The 21,892-nt window shown below is 39.7% G+C and overlaps 1 protein-coding gene across 1 annotated transcript in view; it reads right to left on the bottom strand.

Annotated features, from left to right (window-relative positions):
- The window catches only part of LOC117497753 (rho guanine nucleotide exchange factor 18-like), a 71,147-nt gene extending 57,477 nt beyond the window's left edge, over positions 1–13,670 (bottom strand). The window contains 9 exon segments of the mRNA XM_034149764.1: positions 1,018–1,071; positions 1,592–1,636; positions 4,435–4,489; positions 4,736–4,862; positions 6,929–7,112; positions 8,409–9,001; positions 9,785–9,851; positions 9,853–9,940; positions 13,561–13,670. Of these exon segments, the coding sequence (XP_034005655.1) occupies positions 1,018–1,071; positions 1,592–1,636; positions 4,435–4,489; positions 4,736–4,862; positions 6,929–7,112; positions 8,409–9,001; positions 9,785–9,851; positions 9,853–9,940; positions 13,561–13,636 (1,289 nt within the window). The 5' untranslated portion in view covers positions 13,637–13,670.
- Between the last annotated feature and the right edge of the window lie 8,222 nt (positions 13,671–21,892).

Genomic DNA, 21,892 nt, shown 5'->3' with positions numbered 1-21,892 from the left:
GGCTCCGCAGACGTAACGTAACGGCTCCGCAGATTGGTCCATTTGGAGCCGTTACGTTACGTTACGTCACTATACCCGAAATACGTCACTATACCCAAGAAGTAAACAATGGAAAAAGAGAAATGTCCAACGAGGCGTTCTGGGGCAGCATAGACAGGTCTTTTCTGTGTTAGAGTTTTACTCGCTACAGGGTGTACTTTGAGGGTTAGTGACCCTGCAGACCGTTTACATGCAGAAAAAGCTACATAACACACAAGGGGAAAGCATGACATGGGACCTTTAAAAGATGTAATCAAGATATGTCATGAATGTTTTTTCAGTGAAATCAACAAACAGGAAATTAGTACATTTTTTATTTATTTTGATTAGATTTATTTTGATTAGATTACTTATTACTTAGGGAGAGTGCACATTAAAAATATATTTAGATGTGCCATAAGGCTATTTTTCATCCATAGTCTATGCAGATGTTTCAGGAAATACAATATGATCATATTTGTAGAATATGAATAAAATTAAAATAATCAAAATCTCACAATACAGGACATTACTTGCAACAACAAAAAAAATCAAAAACATATATATATTGAAAAGCAACAAGACAGCAACAGGTCACAGCAGAAATGGGTGATTTTGATTAAAAGTAATAGTTGCAGTAATTAGAAATGTTATTTGACTTGTTTCATGAACAGAAACCACAGCATTGCAGAACCAATGTGTACTGAACTGAAACCTAAAGGACACATATCATTCAAATCTTTCTACTACAATATTAACTAAAATGTTAAAAAAACACATTATTTTCTTTAAAATGAGTTGTTATCTTTAGATACTGTATGTCCCCTTAAATCTGTTGACTATGTTACCATTCCCTGTCATAGAAAACCAATGAAACAGCTCTATACAAATACACAAGACACATAGCAACCAATTATGGAGCATGTTATGATGTGAAATATATTACCTAAATGTCCCCAGCTTTAGTGATAAGTGAACAGTGATGAGGACGGTACTTACGCATTGGAGAGGAACTCGTACCAGGTTACACTTCCTGTAACTTTCTGCTTCGCTCTGTGGAGGACAATGAAGGTTTCAGCGTGGGAAGAAATGACCAAAAACGGCCAAATATGAACCATAAATAACCAGTAGACACTTTCAAAGCAGCGTCTTACATGTTTTAGCAAATATGTGTTCCTTTAAACTGATGTGTTTCATTCAGGCAAACTTCATTTTGTGTTAGGTGAGGCAAACAACAACCTTGATCTTGTGAATCAAAATGTAAAAACTGTGGTGACAAACACACCCTTTGACTGGATGATCAAACTGGGTGAGGGCCAAAACAGGCACATGCAAACACACGTGCCAAACACATGCACACAAAGGCACACACACACACACACACACACACACACACACACACACACACACACACACACACACACACACACACACGCACGCACACACACACACACACACACACACACACACACACACACACACACACACACACACACACACACACACACACACACACACACACACACACGGTGCTCCCCCTGGATCTGCAGACCTCCCTCTCATGTTTACTCACCTGTAGTACAGCTTCAGCTCCTGCAGAACTTTCTGTACCATCAGCCTGAGACAAACAACACACTGAGGCTGAGTGTGGGGGAGGAGGAGGAGAGGAGGACAGAGGAGACAAGGGAAGGACAAAGCAGAGGAGATGAGGACAGCAGGAGGAGGGAAGAGATGAAATGGGAGTAGATGATGAACGGAGAAAATGTGACAACAGGAGGAGGGGAGATGACTAGGACATGAGAGGCGATGAGAGAGGACAAAGAAGGACAGAGGAGAGGAGAGGAGGAAAGACAAAAGGAGAAGAGGACACAGACAGGGAGGAAAGATGAGATGAGATGAGAGGAGAAGAGGAGAGGAGGTAAGGAGATGAAATAGGAGTATAAGAGGAAAGGAATAAAGGAGATAATAGTATAGGACAGAGAAGAGAAGCGGATACAGAAGAGACAAGGAGACGAGACGAGAGGAAACAAGAAGAGACGAGAGGAGAGAGGAAGACAGGTTAGGGTGTAAGGATGTAAGGATGTAAGGATGTAAGGATGTAAGGATGTAAGGACAAAGTAGAGGAGAGGAGGAGAGAGGAGACGAAGGACCGGAAAGGAGAGTATAGGACAAAGAGGAAGAGAACAGAGGAGAGGAATGGAGTTAAAGATTAAAAATGAGGAAAGGAGGAAAGACGAAAGGAGATGAGGAATGGATAGAGGAGAGGAAACAAGAGGAGAGTTGGCGAGGAAAGGAGGAGGAATCGAGGAGGAGAGTAGAGGGCGAGACTGATAGGAGCGAGGTGTCATACTATGATTTAGTGAAGAATCCTCCCTTGTCTGCTCCTTCACACACACACACACACACACACACACACACACACACACACACACACACACACACACACACACACACACACACACACACACACACACACACACACACACACACACACACACACACACACACACACACACACACACACACACACACACACACACACACTAAGGGGCCATCTAAGGAGCTGGAGGACTGTGGGAGGAGGAGGTTTCAGGCGTATGACATGGAGCAGAGATGTCAGGGGGGAGTTGGGAAGGCCCCCCCCCCCCTCCTCCTGTACCAGACTGCAGAGATTTATGACCAGGGAACAGAATGTGAACTATTGTAATGACCAGAGAGAGCTGCAGGTACAATTTACAGACAATTACATCTTCATTGATGTCTTATTTTGTTTTAAATATCTGTCAAAATGAGTGTCCTACTACTCATAGGTACTGGATCAGGCTTACCTAGGACTGTTACCTCTCTTCTCCTGCTTCTCTTCCTCTATCTCTATGCACTCATGTCCTCTCTACTTGTATGCTCCCATAAATGCATCTTACTAGCTCAGTATCTGGGTCATCGTTGTGTTTTCCTGTCTGGCGCTCGCTTTCTTATTTTTTGGCGACACCTGAAAGATGGCCGACATCCTCAATCGATACATCGATCCCAGCCCATGCAGTCAACATGTCGATGTGTCGTCGGGCGAGATACTTAACCCCAACGGTATGAATGTTAGTTAACTTGTGCAAATGGCACTGCTGTGTATGACTGAGGTGTGAACGGGTGAAAGATGACGCTTTGAGGGGTCGTAAAGACTGGATAAAGCGCTATAAGTACAGTCCATTTACCATCCTCCTGGATCCATCCTTTGTCCTATATGTTCTCACTATCAGTTGTGCCATCTGGTTTGTGTTTTTTGTGACAATAAGAAACTCTTTGATTCAGCCTACAATAATACCGTCACCATGTCCTGAACTGTGAATATGAATTGAATTCATTTATATAATTCAATATAACAGTCAATCCTCATATTAAATACAACGTTTAATAATTCATAATTTATTGTCAATATTACTGGCTTCTACTTACTTATGCCTACGCTACATTATAGCGTGCCTGCCTCTTTATTTAAGAATGCAGTCTACTCTTTCCTGGTACAATGTACATTCTCCAATGTGAGACGGGTAAAGGATTTCTGATTCTGAATACCAGATCAACTGCACATTAAAGGTCCCATGTCATGCTTTTCCGGTTATTACCCGTCCCCTTGTGTGTGATGAAGGTTTTTATGCATGTAAACGGTCTGCAGAGTCACAAACCCTCAAAGTACACCCTGTAGCGAGTAAAACTCTAACACAGAAAAGACCTGTCTATGCTGCCCCAGAACGCCTCGTTGGACATTTCTCTTTTTCTTCCTGGGTACAGTGACGTGCCCATACCCAAATGGAACCATTGTTCCAAATGGACCAATCCGCGGAGCCGTTACGTTGAGTCCGTGGATTTCCTCACACACACACACACACAATCTTTTCTCAGCTACAGCTCCGCCGATTTCTCCTCCCTGAGACAGCGGGACACGGCGAGGCTGTGAGTCGGTGTGTGAGCACACACACAAACTCCCAGCCAGGCTGCGTGTGTGTGTGTGTGTGTGTGTGTTCGGGCTGGTTTCGGGCTGTGTCTCGCTGTCTCGCAGACGGCCACTGGGCTCATAGAGAGGGGTGGGGGCAGGAGCTCCAACAAGCCGTGTAGGACAGAGAGTGAATACACATACTATACAGAGATGCTGTATGAGAAACCAATGTGAGTTTGGAACATTGCACAATATAAATCTATTTTAGTAGACCTCAACAATGGAATTATGTTCAGTAGAAATGGCCATGACATGGGACCTTTAAAGGGTCTTTGAACATATTGTCTTTGGTGAATACTTGTCCTTGTTGATGTGCGAAAGATTCCAGACTTGAACTGATAATAAAGTATTATTGAACGTTAAAGAAAATGTATAAGGTGTGTGTGTAACTCAAGCTACAGCAGTCATATATCGTGCAGACTTACATGTGGCTCTGGCCGTCAGTAGAGTGCAGGTTTTCTTCAGGGTCGAACTCCTCTGCTGCAGGAGATACAAAAGGTCAAGTATGATGAAACAGCTGCTGCCTGCAGAGTGTAAAACATGTATCCTAACACACACACAGACACACACACACACACACACACACACACACACACACACACACACACACACACACACACACACACACACACACACACACACACACACACACACACACACACACACACACACACACACACACACACACACACACACACACACACACACACACACACACACACACACCTCCTGCCGCCCTGGCTGCCTGTTTGGACGTCTGCACAACACGGGAGATGTGAGCGGCGCGGGAACACTCGTCCGTGGCCAAGATCTCTGAGCGGGAGTACAGATGTCTGCGGGGAACTCCACAGGCCTGAGGGCGCGGAGAATAAACACACATCTGCATCACGTGCACAACAGATCTGTTCTACCTCCACTCCCCAACACACAGATACTTATGATGATTACTTTTACTAACAGTGGCACGGTTAGAGCCAGAATTAACTCAGAACTGATGTTAATTAAAGACACTGGGGTACCACACATTTTAAAAGTATTTTACTTAAAGGTGGGGTAGGTAATTTTGGAGAAACCAGCTCGAGTGCGCTAGAATTTGAAAATACACAGCCGGAAAAAATCTGCCACTTCCTTACAGAGCCCCTCCTCCAACACACACGAACGCGCACATGACCAATGAGGGCACGAGATAAGTTTGTGCACAGATGGAAGGCTGACAGGCAGGTAGGCCATCCAGTTATTTTAGCCGGGCCGGCTAAAGTGATTGATCTTGCTTTTTACAGTATTACGGCTTCCACAGATGACATTTTTTGTCAAAGCACTTCAGATATTCATTGCTATCGGGATGTTAAGAGCATTCCATGGAATATAACAAAAAGTGTATCTCGAGCCGGTTTCTCAAACTTACCTACCCCACCTTTAAGCAATATATTAAGTTTTCGTATTTTTGAGTCATTTTGAGAGTTTTTTCAAGTTGAAATCTTCTGTTAAAATCTTCTAAAAGCCTTTAATAGTTGGCAATTCGTATTAAGGCACTTTTTATTATTTATTGTTTTATTTAACATCCCACAAAGGCTCAGCGTTATTTCGTTTCAAATATCCAAGTTGTCAATTATCAGCCTTTTCCTATAAAGGATACATCTAGAAATGATTTATTATTACATTTTTAATTTTGGTTCTTATCTTCAACAAATCCCATTTAAAAATACCAACTGCAATTAGGGATTTAACCAAAAACCTTCCTGATGTTTCTAATGTAAGTTTGAACTTTGTGTACTCAGTGTAAGAATATTGGAAAAGAGGCATAATTCAGCAAAACCTAATCTATAAGGCACAATATTGTCCACTATTATTCCTGCATGTATTATTAGAGCCATTTCCAATTGGCTATATTTCATATAACATGACAATTTATTACGTTTTCTGAAGCATTTTTAACTAACTAAATGGTAACTTTTGATACCTTTTCTAAGTACCGTAGGTTTAACTAACTAAATGGTAGCTTTGCTGTGTTTTATCCTGCGTTGTAAAGTTATTAATAGCTTGCAAAGTTTGCAAAAATACAAATTTTCGAACTATCTCAGTAAGTATGGCAAGTTTAAAGGATTTTAGGATGTATGCCTTCAGTGGAAACCATCGTGTATGAAGCTGGAGTTTTGGTCTTGAGTTTTGGTCTTGAGTTTTGGTGTTGATTTTTGGTGTTGATTTTTGGTCTTGAGTTTTGGTCTTGAGTTTTGGTCTTGAGTTTTGGTCTTGAGTTTTGGTCTGGATTTTTGGTCTTGAGTTTTGGTCTTGAGTTTTGGTCTTGAGTTTTGGTCTAGAGTTTTGGTCTTGAATTTTGGTCTGGATCTTTGGTCTTGAGTTTTGGTCTTGAGTTTTGGTCTTGAGTTTTGGTCTTGAGTTTTGGTCTGGATTTTTGGTCTTGAGTTTTGGTCTTGAGTTTTGGTCTTGAGTTTTGGTCTAGAGTTTTGGTCTTGAATTTTGGTCTGGATTTTTGGTCTTGAGTTTTGGTCTTGAGTTTTGGTCTTGAGTTTTGGTCTTGAGTTTTGGTCTGGATTTTTGGTCTTGAGTTTTGGTCTTGAGTTTTGGTCTGGAGTTTTGGTCTTGAGTTTTGGTCTTGAGTTTTGGTCTTGAGTTTTGGTCTTGAGTTTTGGTCTTGAGTTTTGGTCTGGAGTTTTGGTCTTGAGTTTTGGTCTTGAGTTTTGGTCTTGAGTTTTGGTCTTGAGTTTTGGTCTTGAGTTTTGGTCTGGAGTTTTGGTCTTGAGTTTTGGTCTTGAGTTTTGGTCTTAATTTTTGGTCTTGAGTTTTGGTCTGGAGTTTTGGTCTTGAGTTTTGGTCTTGAGTTTTGGTCTTGAGTTGTGGTCTTGAGTTGTGTTTTCTAGACAGTAATCTGTATAATATGTCACCGGTGTTTTTTATTACCATGCTGGTGACTCTGGCTCTGGGACAGGGGACACTCAGACTGCAGTCGTCCGTCTCCTCTCCAGGACCCGAGCCGTATGTTTGCTGCTGTTGGGACTGGAAGAAACCTTTCAGTCCTTCCTCCTCTTCCTCATCTTCCTCTCTCTCTCCATCACTGTCCGTGGCCATGGTGTCCAGACTCAGCCTGGCAGAACACACACACACACACACACACACACACACACACACACACACACACACACACACACACACACACACACATATATAAGCACACAATTATTCTGATCCTTTACTCATGTAAAAGCACTTATATCACTCTAATAGTCTTTAACAAGTAAAAGTCCTGCATTCCTGTTAAAATATGTATGTATCGTCAGGAAAATGTACTAAAATTATTCAAAGTAAAAGTAGTTATTTCATAAATTACCTTTGTTAGTGTGATACTAGTAGACATTGTGTTATTCGATTATTATTTTCTCAATTAATAAAAATGTTTCCCCGTAAATATAGTTAAAATAGTGAGAAATGAAATGACCTAGAGCTCAAGGTGACAACTTCATAAGGAAAAGCAGTTGAAAAAAATTGTTTTGCGTGAAAATAGTTGTAACTGTAGTCAAATACTTCAACTTGTAAACTAGCTAAAGCTGTATTATGCATTAGGGCAGAATAGGTACAATATAGTCCTCTGAAATTTAGTATACTGTAACAAACATTTGAGCAGGACTCTGTGACCTGAGTTTGTCGGTGGTATTTTAGTGCACCGTATATTCACCTGACAAAATAGCCTCTACTTCATTTTTGAAGAAGCTGTGGTAAGACACCATCTACACCACGAGCCACACTGAGCTCAGCTAGATGACAGCAACAGGGTTATTACAATAAGCTATGTGAAAATGTTTACTTTTCAGGTAAAACGTATGTCAGTGTATATAACGTGATATTTTACAGCAGCTTGCAACAACATTCATATTTTCAGTTTGCTTCAAGAAGTTAAATAACTTTTTGCCATTTTTCTAGTTAACTACTGAAACTACAAACTACAATTTCGGGCCTAAAAAGAACATAATTATTTTGATTATCTTTACACTACTAATGCCATTGTACTGTGATTAAACCCCTTTGAGCAGCCCAGACCCATTTGTCTTTCAATTTAAGCTGAATAATGTTTTTAGTGGGTATAGAAAAACGTTTTGTATAACTGTGAACACTGTAAAGTGATTGAGCTAAACTCAATTAAGTGTTTTTTTTTGCTAGGATGTCCCTTTTTGTATTAGATTTTGTTATTATTTATTATTTGTTGGTGTTTTTGTCACATTTTCAATGTTTACAACCTAGTTTTGAGTCCTTTTCCAAGCAGCTTTGTGTAACCATCTTCCCCAACAATGATCATAAATCAAGTGCAGCTTTTGTGCAATTATATTGATTTTTTATGAGATTGGTTCTTCTAATTCTTTCCATCCTTTCCAAACATCCACCTCACCTCCTCCCCAAGGTAATGGGGGACATGGGGACCCCCAAGCTGTGCCTCCGAGACGTGGACATGGACCGGACCAGAATAGGGAAGCTGTCCTCGTCCAGCTCTCCATCTAAATCCACACCGCCCTGCTCCTTCTCCTCCTGCGATCCCGTTATCCCTTTAGCCGTCTCCATCGACCCCAGCAGTCCGTTCAGATTAATGGTCAGGCTCAGTCCTACTGCAGGACCCGAGGACTCATCGCTGTCAATGATGCAGCCTGGGTGTAACTTCGGCCTCAACTGAGTGACCACAAAGTTCCGATGTGACTCCTCTGCAGGGTGGATGTAGAAGGGGGAAGATGGTGCATTGACTCGATGAGAATGTGTGCTCAGAGAAGTGTGTGTAGGCTGTTTGGTGTCTGTGTTTAGAGACACCTGCAGGCCGAGAGGTAGGGGGTTTCTCTCTGTGGATGCAGTAAAAGAAGCCGGTATCCCTCCCTCCAGGTCTTTAAAGTACTCTGAGTCTTTGAGAGAATAGCTGAGGTCCAGCAGGTCCTCCACACTGCTGCTCAACTCAGCACAGGGGCAGTCGTAGTCGCTCACTACTGAACACGCATCCTGTATAAGCAGAAAGGACGGAGCCAGGAAAGATTTAAAAACAGTGGAGACATGGAGAAAAATAATTGACATGTAGATGAGATACATATATTCATGCAACATTTAAAAAAGTGTGTCTTTAGAAATGCTATCAGCTTCTTAAGGGTGTGCTTAGAAAAAGCACTTTCATCAGAACAACAATAAGTTGCTCACAATGACATTTATATCATCGCAAATGTTAACCAAAATGAATCAAAATTCCAGCAAACTACACGTTTGACATGTGCTTCCTTTGATTCGCTTTGTGCTTCAATGCCATCAGATTAGTCAGTCAGTCCGTCATTATTAAAAAGCATCGTCCAAAGACTAGATTACACATTTAATATATTCCTCATATAAACAAAATTGTGCTAACACCTTGTCGTTTCTTCACGGTGAAAATAAAAAAGTTTTCTTTAGGTTTACACAAATAGATTTTTCACAAAAAACAAACAATATGTCTTAATAAAAAAGGATTTGGTTAGTCAGTAGATTATGGACAGGGTGCAAAAGTACCTTTTATTTTTGTTAACCCGACAAATGACTAATGAAAGTTCAAATCAAACTTTAGCAGACACTTAATTTATGAATGTTCTTTTGGCTGGTATGTGCCCGCATATCTACTACCCAGTTGCATCTTTAACCGGCATTTGGCTCCTACGTGGTGTTTTTTTTCGAGCCCTGGTTCTGAAGATCTATTAATCTCCAGCCAGAAAGATAGCATGACTCATAACGCAAAGAATATAAACAAATAATGAGCTTTACCTTGTCTTTTGTGGAGCTCCCAAAGAAGGCATCTTCAGCGATGGAGGGGGGGGGGCAGTGAGGAGGAGGACCCCGTCCCGAAGGGGGCCTGAGGCGGGACACTGAGAGAGGCACTTGGAGACCCACAGGGTGCAATGCATGGTTTACACTCTGACGCTGAAAGATAATCAATAATTGAGTTATACACACTCGCAAATTCAAGAACTTCAACAGTACCATAAAGAAAAAACACAATGAAAGAAAGACGTTGCTGAATTCAGCTGCAAAATACCAGTGTCATAAATTAACGGGATATTGTACACAATTATTGACACAATAATATTGACAAGCTAAACTTTACAAGGCTCTGAGGTGTATTTGAAAGCAATAAAAACAGAATAAAGGCATGTGCCAAAAAGATTGAATACTTTGAAAAAAGCCATTGTTCATAGTGAACATTTTTACTAATATTAATAATAATAAGTATCTAAAGACCTTAGTATTTCTATTTTACTTTAGTATCATAGCTTCTTCCACCTCTGCAGACAGACACAGTGGAGATATATTTTAATTTTATTAATAAATCACTCGGGGCAGCAGGGAGTATTTGTTCGTGTTTGAATCGCTCTCGTTTTTAAGTGTAAACTCAGACACTGGGACTCTGCTTGATGCTGTCCTGTGTTGCTGCTGTAGCCTTTTATGGTTGGCCTCTTATATCTGCTAATACATCACACGGGGGATGCAACATCAGTGTGTGTGTGCGTGTGCGTGTGTGTGTGTGTGTGTGTGTGTGTGTGTGTGTGTGTGTGTGTGTGTGTGTGTGTGTGTGTGCGTGTGCGTGTGCGTGTGCGTGTGTCCATAACTGTTTTGGCACTGTCATAGTCAGCTGTTTTCCCCACAGTGGCTCCACATAACAAAGTGTGGTCTGGAAATTAATGTCTGCACTACCGACTAATAAATCACCAAATTACATTAACACTTAACCTTACATTTATTATAATTGTACACTTAAAATGAACTCAATATTAGACTTAATGTACTTTATATAATGTTTTATTTCTCTATTTAATATTGTTCCTCTTTTCTTCACATTTTATTATCACAAGTGTACCCTCTCTCTACACATTACTTAAAATTAAAGATCTATAGAAGATGTCATATTTTGCAAGAATTGTAAATCTTTGAAAGACAGTTTTGATTTAGTGTTATACTCGTAATTGACATGACATTGCTGGACAAATGCCCCAAAACAAATTAACTATGATACTCAATCTCCAAAACAAACAATATCTGCAATAAATACTTACAAATCTTCGTTTTAAAGGTGAACATTGGAGGGCGTAGCTACGAGCTAACCGCTACCATTAGCTTAGCTTGTAGCTATCTCTGATCATTTAAGATCCAGATGACGACTTAAATTCTTTATCCGGTTAAAATAAAAAGTTATTACAAAATAAAGACAAAATGTGACAGCTTCTGGAAGACAACTCTGACGCTTTTATCCAAACATAACAAGGTCCAAGTCTCTCAAGTAGCAGGGAGCTAAAGCTAGCTGCAGCAGCATTAGCATATGGCCATATTCCAATAATATGTAGATAGCAAAGTGGATTTTATATCATATTTTCAGTTTTTTAACATGCCCTTATTAATATTTTATATATTTTTTTAAATATCTGCTAATACATCACACAGGGATTTGTGATGTATCCCTGTGTGACATTTAAAGTGATTTAAATGTATTAAATCACTTTATGTAATGTCAAAAAGGATCAAACGCCATTATAGGACAACAAACGCACAGTTGCTGTATCTTGATTGAAATCACACATTTTACTATATAGTTGGACATTTTTGGGATAATGTCAGTAGGCCAGACAACTCAAGAAAATATATAACATAGTCCTTTTTAGATTAATTTGGAAATGTAACATATTATACAACACAGTCTCACGGCATTTCGTGTTATATGTCCCAAGTTAAGACTGACAAGACCAAATGAATCGTTATCTCAATTAAAATAACGCATTTCTCATGTGAGTGCCCAATTCAACAACATACATGACAAATGTCTACTGACTTTATGATTTCAATGTTGAAATGTTACATCTTATACTTTTAAATCTATATAAATAGGCTTCTTCGAATCTATATAGTCAGTAAGTTTACACACAATTCTCTATGATAAAAGAAAATGACAGATGTATGTGCCACGGTATGTTTGTGTTAGCTGTGTAAAAATAGGAAGGCCTTTGAGCAAATGTCAAAAGAAGGAAATGAGGGCACATGTTCACCACAAAGCGTACATATGATACACACACATCTACATGACAATCACAAGAGGAACCTGAGCATCATATGATAGGTCAGTTGATTAGTACAATGACAGGCCCATGACAAAGTAGGCCTACACACATTTAAAGAAGGTGTTTTCAACAGAGACAGAAGTTCAATAAACACCTTTTTATGTAGTGTTAAGGTCTTTCCGATAAAACACAAACACACACACTGAGCTCATATATTCTCAGCTAAAAAATAAGCACATGACAAGATAAAAATCACACTTGTAAGTCATGTAAGAAAAATATATTGTTCAAATAAAAGTGTTTGGATTAAGGTCACGGTGACGGTGCAAGTGTGTGTGTGTGTGTGTGTGTGTGTGTGTGTGTGTGTGTGTGTGTGTGTGTGTGTGTGTGTGTGTGTGTGTGTGTGTGTGTGTGTGTGTGTGTGTGTGTGTGTGTGTGTGTGTGTGAGAACAGAGCACAGAGGCTGTTAGATCTGAGGTCGTAGAACACATCAAAACAACTGTCATCTCACAGATCCTCTTTGATCAGAAATTCGTCCGACTACAGTTTCAAAGCACCGAGCTTGGCTGAAGCAAAATGGAAACATCCTACACGGCTCCTTCACGTCTAAGAAATATGATAATCCACTGAAGATAACAGCATGGCAACTGACAGCATGACATAATTCAAGCTCTGCATATTATAGAGAAAGAACAACAATATAAGTTTTGTTTGCAAAAAAGCTACATTTTTCAGTTGTTTTTCAGACTTTCTTAATGTACTTAAAAAAACACTGGATTTAAGTTTTAGATGTTACAGTGGTACAAAATGATCATTCTGCAATGCACAATAAAACATGTTTTTTAGAGTACACAAATTTTGTGCATTTTCACATCTTTTACACAGGAATGGAATATAATTGCATTTTGAAAGCCAATATTGTACTATATTTATCTGACAGCTTAGTTATTTACAGATTCAGACAACTTGCTTATACAGAATATAAATGAACTAATAAATAAACAAATTGACATCAAATTGAGGTTGAGATGTCCAGCAGCAGTATACAAAGAAATTACAATTATCACCACCTTTACCAGCAGTGATAGACACATTTAAGCATCAATAACCTAGTCATTTAAAATATATATGATTCTGAATTGAGCCAAAACAAGTACTTTTCTTCAAGATACTTGTATGTAAGTTGATGCCAAACTTTGGTACTTTTGCTTAGGTAAGATTTTGAAATTCTTACTTTTACTAGCTGAGTATTTTTACGGTTCAGTAGTGCAAGATAACTTCTTCTGCCACTGCTTAAAGAATGCACCAGGCTTTGAAATGACTAACTGTACTTTCACAGCAGCCATTGTTTACCACAAGCCCCAAATCAGATAAAAACTGTTAGACAACAGCAGATAAAAAGATCACATCCAGACCACTTCCTCCACTACCTGTTTTTTCCACTCAATATTTCCTCTCCAAAACACGAGGAGTAATCTGAATATAAAGCACTACCTCTCTTGAAGGACCATCTCTTCATCCAGAGTTTGGAGAAGGAGGGCCAGGAGTGGTTGAGAGGAGAGTCCGCCATACGAGCAGCGCAGTGGGGAGGCCAGCAGGAACTGGAGCTCCTCACATGGAGCACCCAGCGAGAGGAGAGGAGGGGAGGGAGGAGGAGGGAGGGAGGAGGAGAGAGGGAGAGTCCAAGGGAAGCAGTAAGGAGCGTCTGGTTGGGGATTACCTCCCGAGAGACGGAACAAAGAGCAGCACAGCAAAATAATAAAGACGTGACAGAGGGAAGAGAAAAGGAGGCGTGATGGTGTTTCGTTTCCCGAGTCCTTAGTAAAGCCCCAATTCAATCCCCAAGTCAAGACGGACAAGTTCCACATCAAGTCCAAAGTACAGTAAGACAAGTTCAAGGTCAAATCCAAAGTCAATTTCCAAGTCAAGCCTAATACGTTCCAAGTCAAGACTGGCCAGTCCCTAGTCAATTCCCAAATCTAGACTAATTCACTTAAAGCAATTCCCAAGTCAATAATGTCCCAAAACCTAAATCCCGAGTCTCAAGTCAAGTCCATTATCCACACGGGCAAGTCAAAAGTCTGAGAATTATACGTTTCCCATCCTTAGCGGGTCAGAATGTGTATCTGTTGGTAATTTACGTCACACAAACAAAGTGGGGAATTAAGTTGTGGCATGCTGGAAGTGAGCAGCGTTAATGGTAGATGCAATTGTATTATTTATATGCCATACTTTTTAAATAATATAAACTAGTATTTTAGGTCAAAATGCTCAAGTGAAGACACAAGTCATCGGTGTTAAAGTCCAAGTCTCGTTGCAAGTCTTGTGTGGTCTTATCAAGTCGAGTCTCAAGTCATCGAATGTGACACTTGAGTCCACACATCGGACGACAAGAGACCAAAGAGGAGATCAGTGAGAAATGTTTACGGTGTGAGTACAGATGTCGTTAAGTGTATTTAAATTGTAATGAAATGCCTTAATGTTCACTGTTTTTCACCAGCTTTAGGATGTCATTGTTTCAGGGAAATAGGGCCGAAATAAATAAAGAGGAAGGAAGTATACGCAATAAAAGTAAAGAACAATGACACATGTAGGCTGATTTCTGATTCTGAGTCATAGTGGCAAGCAGCACCACATCCATGAGAGCAAGAAAAACAAGTGAGGTTTTTAAAAATATATATGTAACTAACTATAGAGGATAATACAGAAGAGAGAGGGGAGTATCTCAGCTTCTAGAGCCTGACAATTGTTGCAATCGTGCTTCTTAATGTGTGCAAGTGTAACTACGCATGACTGTCAAACTCAGCTCACTGCACATCAAGAGGAAAAGTCTTCTTACTTTCCCACAGACAGAGGAGGAGGCTGCACACAGAAATGCTCTCACACAGAACTCAGAAACAACTCACATTTCAAACAATCTAGGACAGAAACGGGCCCTTTGTGTGCAGAGAACTCAAAAAAAGGAACTTAAATTCTACTTACATGTGTTGATGGTGGCAGGTGGCAGTGTGTGAGTCCTGTAAACGTGCAGAGAGGAGGAAAGGTGGTTGAAAGTGTATGAAGCTCTCTGAGTGTGTGAACGTCGGCCTCACACTGACTGCACAGAGCCGCAGGAGCTAACCTCGCTTCCTCTTTCTGCAAATGACGCGCTGCAGTTTCACACACCGCTGCTGCTGCTTTCAAATGTGTCAATAGTAGTATGGCAGAAAGTTGCATCAAAGCATTATCGTGTCATACTGACTCGAGTATTTCTTTTTTATGCTAAGCTAAACTTCAAATCCACTACATTTTGGAGGAAAATATTGTGTTTCTGACTGCTCTACATATATTTAAAACTCATAGTTACTAGCTACTTTTTACATATACTTTTTACTGTTATCCTAACCCATTGCCAAACTATATTTGATAATATTTGATTACATTTAGATATAGTTAAGTATAAGTATTTACTTTATTTAAGGATCCAGTTAAATGTGCACCGACATGTATTTTTTGTGATACAAATAGTCATTGTGCATCATGTGTACTTTCACTTTTAGACTTTAGGTAGATTTGACTGAATATTTCTGCTTAAGTAACATTTTAGATTCAGAACTTTCAGTTGTAATGGAATATTTTAAAACTGACATACATCTTCTTTTACTTAAAGGTGGGGTAGGTAATTCACTTCAGAAACACTTTTTGTTATATTCCATGGAATGCTCTTAACATCCCGATAGCAATGAATACATGAAATGCTTTGACAATAAATACATAAACAAATGTCATCTGTGGAAGCCGTAGTACTGTAAAAAGCACGACCAATCATCTGAGCCGGCCCGGCTAAAATAACTGGATGGCCTACCTGCCTGTCAGCCTTCCATCTGTGCACAAACTTATCTCGTGCCCTCATTGGTCATGTGTGCGTTCGTGTGTGTTGGAGGAGGGGCTCTGTAAGGAAGTCTGAAGGAAGGGGCAGATTTTTTTCGGCTGCGTACTTTCAAATTCTAGCGCACTCGAGCTGGTTTCTCCATTCTTACCTACCCTACCTTTAAGTAAAGGATATGAACCCTTCTTTCACCTCTGCACATGTTACCAGTTCCAAATTAACCATATTTCTTTGCCTTACAGACTTAACATATATAGTAAACTTTATAGATGCATGCTTCAATGCCACCCTGCAGTATCTCATGATGACCTCCTTTAGTCTGGTGTGTGTTCTTGATGTGTGTTCTTGATGTGTGTTCTTGATGTGTGTTCTCCATGTGTGTTCATGTGTTGTGTATCTTGATGTTTTGCAGCTGCGTGTTGCTGCAGAGCTCTGATAGACGGTGTGAGGAGGAAGTAGTCTGCAGTGGTTTCATCACTTTCATCATGCTCCACCGCCATCTTTACTGTGAGATCTGACTGTAGGGTGTGAATGAACACAGATTACAGTAGGAAACGTGCATCAGTGGTGCAAAAGAATGAAGTACATTTAAAGGTACTTTAACTGCACTTAAAGGTAAGTTTGAGAAACCGGCTCGAGATCGCTAGAATTTGAAAATACACAACCGGAGAAAATCTGCCACTTCCTTACAGAGCCCCTCCTCCAACACACACGAACGCGCACATGACCAATGAGGGCACGAGATAAGTTTGTGCACAGATGGAAGGCTGACAGGCAGGTAGGCCATCCAGTTATTTTAGCCGGGCCGGCTCAGATGATTGGTCGTGCTTTTTACAGTACTACGGCTTCCACAGATGACATTTTTTAATGAATTTTTTGTCAAAGCACTTAAGATATTCATTGCTATCGGGATGTTAAGAGCATTCCATGGAATATAACAAAAAGTGTATCTCGAGCAGGTTTCTCAAACTTACCTACCCTACCTTTAAGTAGAATTTGAAAGTACGTTACTTGAGTATTTTTATTTTATGCTACCATACACTTCACCGCCACAACATTTTAGAAACTAATATTGTTGTCCACTACTTTCATCTGACAATTTAACAGATTGAGAATACGTGTTAATATGAAATATACAGTACATTAGTTATTAAATTAAATATTGACATATATTTTTAGGTTAACAAAGTCAGCAACAAAAATTTACTAAAATAAGTGACATTTTATCATGTCATGCTAATCCAGTTATTTAATATAGGATTTTAAAACGGGCCTATAGCATTAACGAGCACTTTTGGTAATTTGTTACTTTAGGCATATTTTGATGCCAATACTTTTTACAATTTTTAATGCAGGATATTTATTTATTTACACTTTAGTAATAATAATAATAATAATAATAATAATAATAATAATAATAATAATAATAAATTATATTTATATAGCGCCTTTCAATGGACCCAAGGTCGCTGTACATGGTGGACAATCAAAGGGCAAACAAAAAATAGAGGAAGCCGGGGGACCAAGAAAGGGCTAGGGCCCGAAGGCCAGGGTGAACAGGTGTGTTTTTAATGATGATTTGAAGATGTCCAGGGAGGCAGCATTACGGATCTTGGCAGGAAGTGCATTCCAGAGGGTGGGGGCCGCAACACTGAACGCCCTGTCACCAACAGTTCGAGAGAGAGCGATAGCGGGGGATGGAGAGCAGGCCCGTGTCTGAGGACCGCAGACTCAGAGAAGGGGTGTAGGGATGGAGGAGGTCCGATAAGTACTGGGGGGCGAGGGTATGGAGGGACTTGTACGTGAGGAGGAGTGTTTTGTACTGAATCCGGGACTTGACCGGCAGCCAGTGGAGGTGGATGAGGGTGGGGGTGATATGTTGCCATGGCTTGGTGCGGGTGAGAAGCCTGGCGGCAGAGTTCTGGACATATTGGAGCCTGGCCAGGGTTTTGCTGGGAACCCCGGACAGGACTCCATTGCAGTAGTCCAGACGGGATGTGATGAAGGCGTGTACAAGTGTTTCTGCCACAGAGTCAGAGAGTGAAGGCCGGAGTCTGGCAATGTTTTTGAGATGGTAGAAGGCGGATTTGGTAACAGATTTGATGTGCGCCTGGAAAGAGAGGGTGGTGTCCAGGATGACTCCCAGGTTGCGGACTTCAGTTGACGGGGAGATGGAGCAGCCGTCAATGGAGAGAAGCAGGTCTCCAACCTTCTGTAGTGTAGTGCTATTTTTACTAACGGCCTGTCCACACGGCGGCGTGCGTTGTCGCTTGCCGGCGGGGGGGGCTGAAACTCGACCAACAACCAATCACATGAATCTCCCGCCCCGGACACACAAGCACGCGGTTTGATTGGCTAGAGCTTGTACTGGCATATGATTCGATTGGCTGATGCTTCCGCCGAAGCTTCAAAAGTTGAACATTGCTCAACTTTCGTCGCGAGCAAATCTACGCTTCGCTCCCACAATGCAGTTCGGCGAAACGTGACGTCACCCCATTCAAAGTGAATGGACAGAAGCGTTGAAGCTTCAACGCACGCCGCCGTGTGGACGGGCCGTAATAGTAGTAATTACAAATACTGTATCACAAGTTTTACTTATGTAATGTAGGCAAATATATTATCAGCAACCTGTACTTGAAGATTTGGGTGTAAATAACTAATTGATTTATTTTTATCTCATATAATTTGCATTATTACATAATCATTAAAATGAACATCATCGTAATAGTGTATGTGGAGATGTTAACAACATTGTTTTTACATACATAACATATGGAATTCACAATATGAGTATCTGTAATGTAGCGCAGTTAGAGAATTAAGTGGCTTAAAATGGAAATAAAAACACTCAATTTGTTCTTTTTTTACATACAAAATAAACAAAAATAATGCTTTTTAATGTAGGCATGTTTCTTTGTTTTGTTTTACTTAAACTGCCTGTAAAGAAATTAGTTTGTTTATTTAAGCACATGTATGGACAAACCAAGTCAATAAATGAATAGTAAAAAATAAACAAATTAGATTTTTCAAGCTACTTTGCAAGAGTCAAAAAGCGTGAAAAAACACATATTCTCCAATAATTTTATTCATAATTTTAATATAAACAGTTAATTGTTGAATAATTTACACACAGCAAGATTTTTATTTTCATATCATTGCAACATTTTCTGTACATGTCACTACTTGGCTCTCCTTTGAAAACATAGAAAAAATAAATTGTCAAGCGTTCATTTAGTCATGGCACATTTTTGATCCTGTACAATATGTATTTCTGTGTGTGTGTGTGTGTGTTCATTATGTCAATATATGTGATACATAAAGATAATGGCACATTTGGATCCAGTGTGAGGGATGAAGCGATCTCTGTGGGTTGTTGTTGTTTTTTTGGACTGTACATACACACATATACACCTGCTGTCTGCACCGATGTCTCAACATAATGTTTACACAACATATCCCAAAAAAAATTAATACATCAGCATATTCATCGGCAATAAATGACATTAATAAAAGAGGTATCCTGCAGGACTACACACAGCATTCTGGGGACCACCTATGTGCACTGAGGAAGAGGAGGAGGAGAAGGAGGAAGAGGAGACTAAGAAAGCCGTGATAAAGACTTCAACACAGACACAACTCCATAGATTTACAGCACAGGGAGAAACAGAGATAAATATTTAGGGGTTGGTGTGTAAACTGGAGCAGACCACTGAGGACTCTAAAGAAGAGGCCGCTTCTTCCTCACTGTGTCGTCTAACAAACACCTGCAACGCCATTTTTAAACATGGCGTCCCTCTCCCTAATCAAAAACACAAATATGAACATCATCATCATCACACTACTGACACACAGTACGAATCATTCAGAGCTGAAGGTGTCTTTATATTGAGCCTCCTTTAAAATAAATAGTTTGATATTTTGGGAAATAGGATTTTGTTATCTGGTTTTTGAGATTAATGTACTTCTATGAATGATCCCTGTTTAATAAGATATATTGATAAGGGTTCCCACACCTTCTTAAAACATCAAAAGTAAGGACTATACAGTCCCAAATCCCTCAAATGTAAGGACCCATAACAGCATGGTTTAAGACATGGATAATGGTTCATTAATGTTTTCACTGATCATTTTTTATAATAAGAAGTAGCAGAATGTATTATCATTTAAAAAGAGGGAGGCTTAAATTATGGCAAAAAAAATTCCTTAAGCAATTAGATTACTAAAAAAATAAAGTATGGAGATTATTTTCTTTGTTTCAGAGACTTATTTACGAGTTGAAGAAGTTATCCAAATAACTTAAATGTCTATCCTTTAACAAAACATGTAAATTAAAGCACTTTATTGACACATGTCTATCTTCATAAACTTAAAAGGCCTGGATTTTCTCTAGAAACTGTCTGTAACATATAAATGCTAAAGCTAGCTAGTTTAGCTAAGCACAAGGACAAACAGATCTGCCTGAAAAACCAGTTTAACGCTAAATGTTTTGAACAAATCAATACGTTTCAAAACATTAATTTTAAGTAGTTTGCTTGACAGGGAATTTCTTAGTTGAGGACTTAAACTTATTACATAATAATTAAAGTAGATTAAGGTAAGATTGGTTGGTAAAGACAAAGCTAGGCTAGCTGTTTCCCTCCATTTCTATTTCTTGTGCTAAGCTAAAGCTAACTGGGCAAGCTATTTCCCTCTGTTCTTACTCTATTTGTTAAGCTAATGCTAATTGGGCTAACTGTTTCAATCTGTTTCTTTTCCTTGTGCTAAGCTTACGCTAACCGGATGCTTCCAACTTCTTCGTATAACTCTTGTAAAGATACAAACAAGCCTTTTTCCCAAAATGTCAAACTATTCCTGTTACACCTCCAGCTTTACAGTCTAAAATGTATGGCTGTTAAACCATCAGTAAAGTTATTTTTCTAATATATATATATATATTTTTTTAGCTTATTCAGGATTTCATCACTCGTGTTTCCTCTTCTTCAAAAAGGATGTGCAGTGGTCTTTTCCAGTTTTCACTTACATACATACATTAAAAAAAACACATTTGCAAACTAAACACACGTCTCTTGTCAGAAACAATTTCATACAACGCGACTGTGATTGGTGACGTTTTGGTGACACAAGAAAGGCGTTACGGGTGACATGCTGTTGTGAACTGGAGGATGGGGGGGAGGGGGGGTGAAATGCATGGCGACATTCAGGACATGCATGGGGTTTTAATAGCGGGGACGTTTAGGCCACATACTGTTTGTTTCACAGGGTAAGCCCTCAGACTGGAGTTGTGCTGCTCCGGTTGAAATACAGACAGACTCGACTCTGTGCAGTGGGTTGTGTCATGAAAAAGAAAAGCTATCCTCTTAAATTTAGAAAAAAGTTATATACACATTGATAACAATGTTAATTCATAATGTACAAGAGTAGTAAAAGTTTACAGTCAGAAAAAAGTAATTGTATTTGCCCTCCATACTTTGGCAAACAAAAATTGAATCAACATCTCTAAAATGTAATACTTTTTTCTTTTAACAACAAAACAACACATACAATGCTTTGTTCTCACCCTGCGCTGCGTCGCTAGCACGCTCCATCCGAAAGGTCATCAGAGTTCAACAAAACAAACCTAAACTTCCCTAAAAATCAAGTGCTTTCGCTTATCCGGGGGGGGGGGGGTCTGCTGCTATTTACAGTTAAGAGCTTATTAATCGGTTCATTTTCTTTCAAATGGAAATTGTAATTTGTTGCTAATCGTGTGTTTTTGCATGTGTTTTGGGGACGCTGCTGACTGATGTTGATGAGAAGCGAAAGCATCAAATAACCCGCTGGTATAATTCATGTTTACATGCACAAAGCTTAGCAGAATAGAGACACAAGGTTAATACAAATTCAAATTACAGTATTTCTTACTCTACTAAAGAACACAGGAAAAATTCAATTGTGTTGGGTGGTGGGGAAATCCTCTTT

The sequence above is a fragment of the Trematomus bernacchii genome, unplaced genomic scaffold (assembly GCF_902827165.1).
Source record: "Trematomus bernacchii unplaced genomic scaffold, fTreBer1.1, whole genome shotgun sequence".
Lineage (NCBI taxonomy): Eukaryota > Metazoa > Chordata > Actinopteri > Perciformes > Nototheniidae > Trematomus > Trematomus bernacchii.
This window is presented reverse-complemented; position numbering and strand designations above follow the sequence as displayed.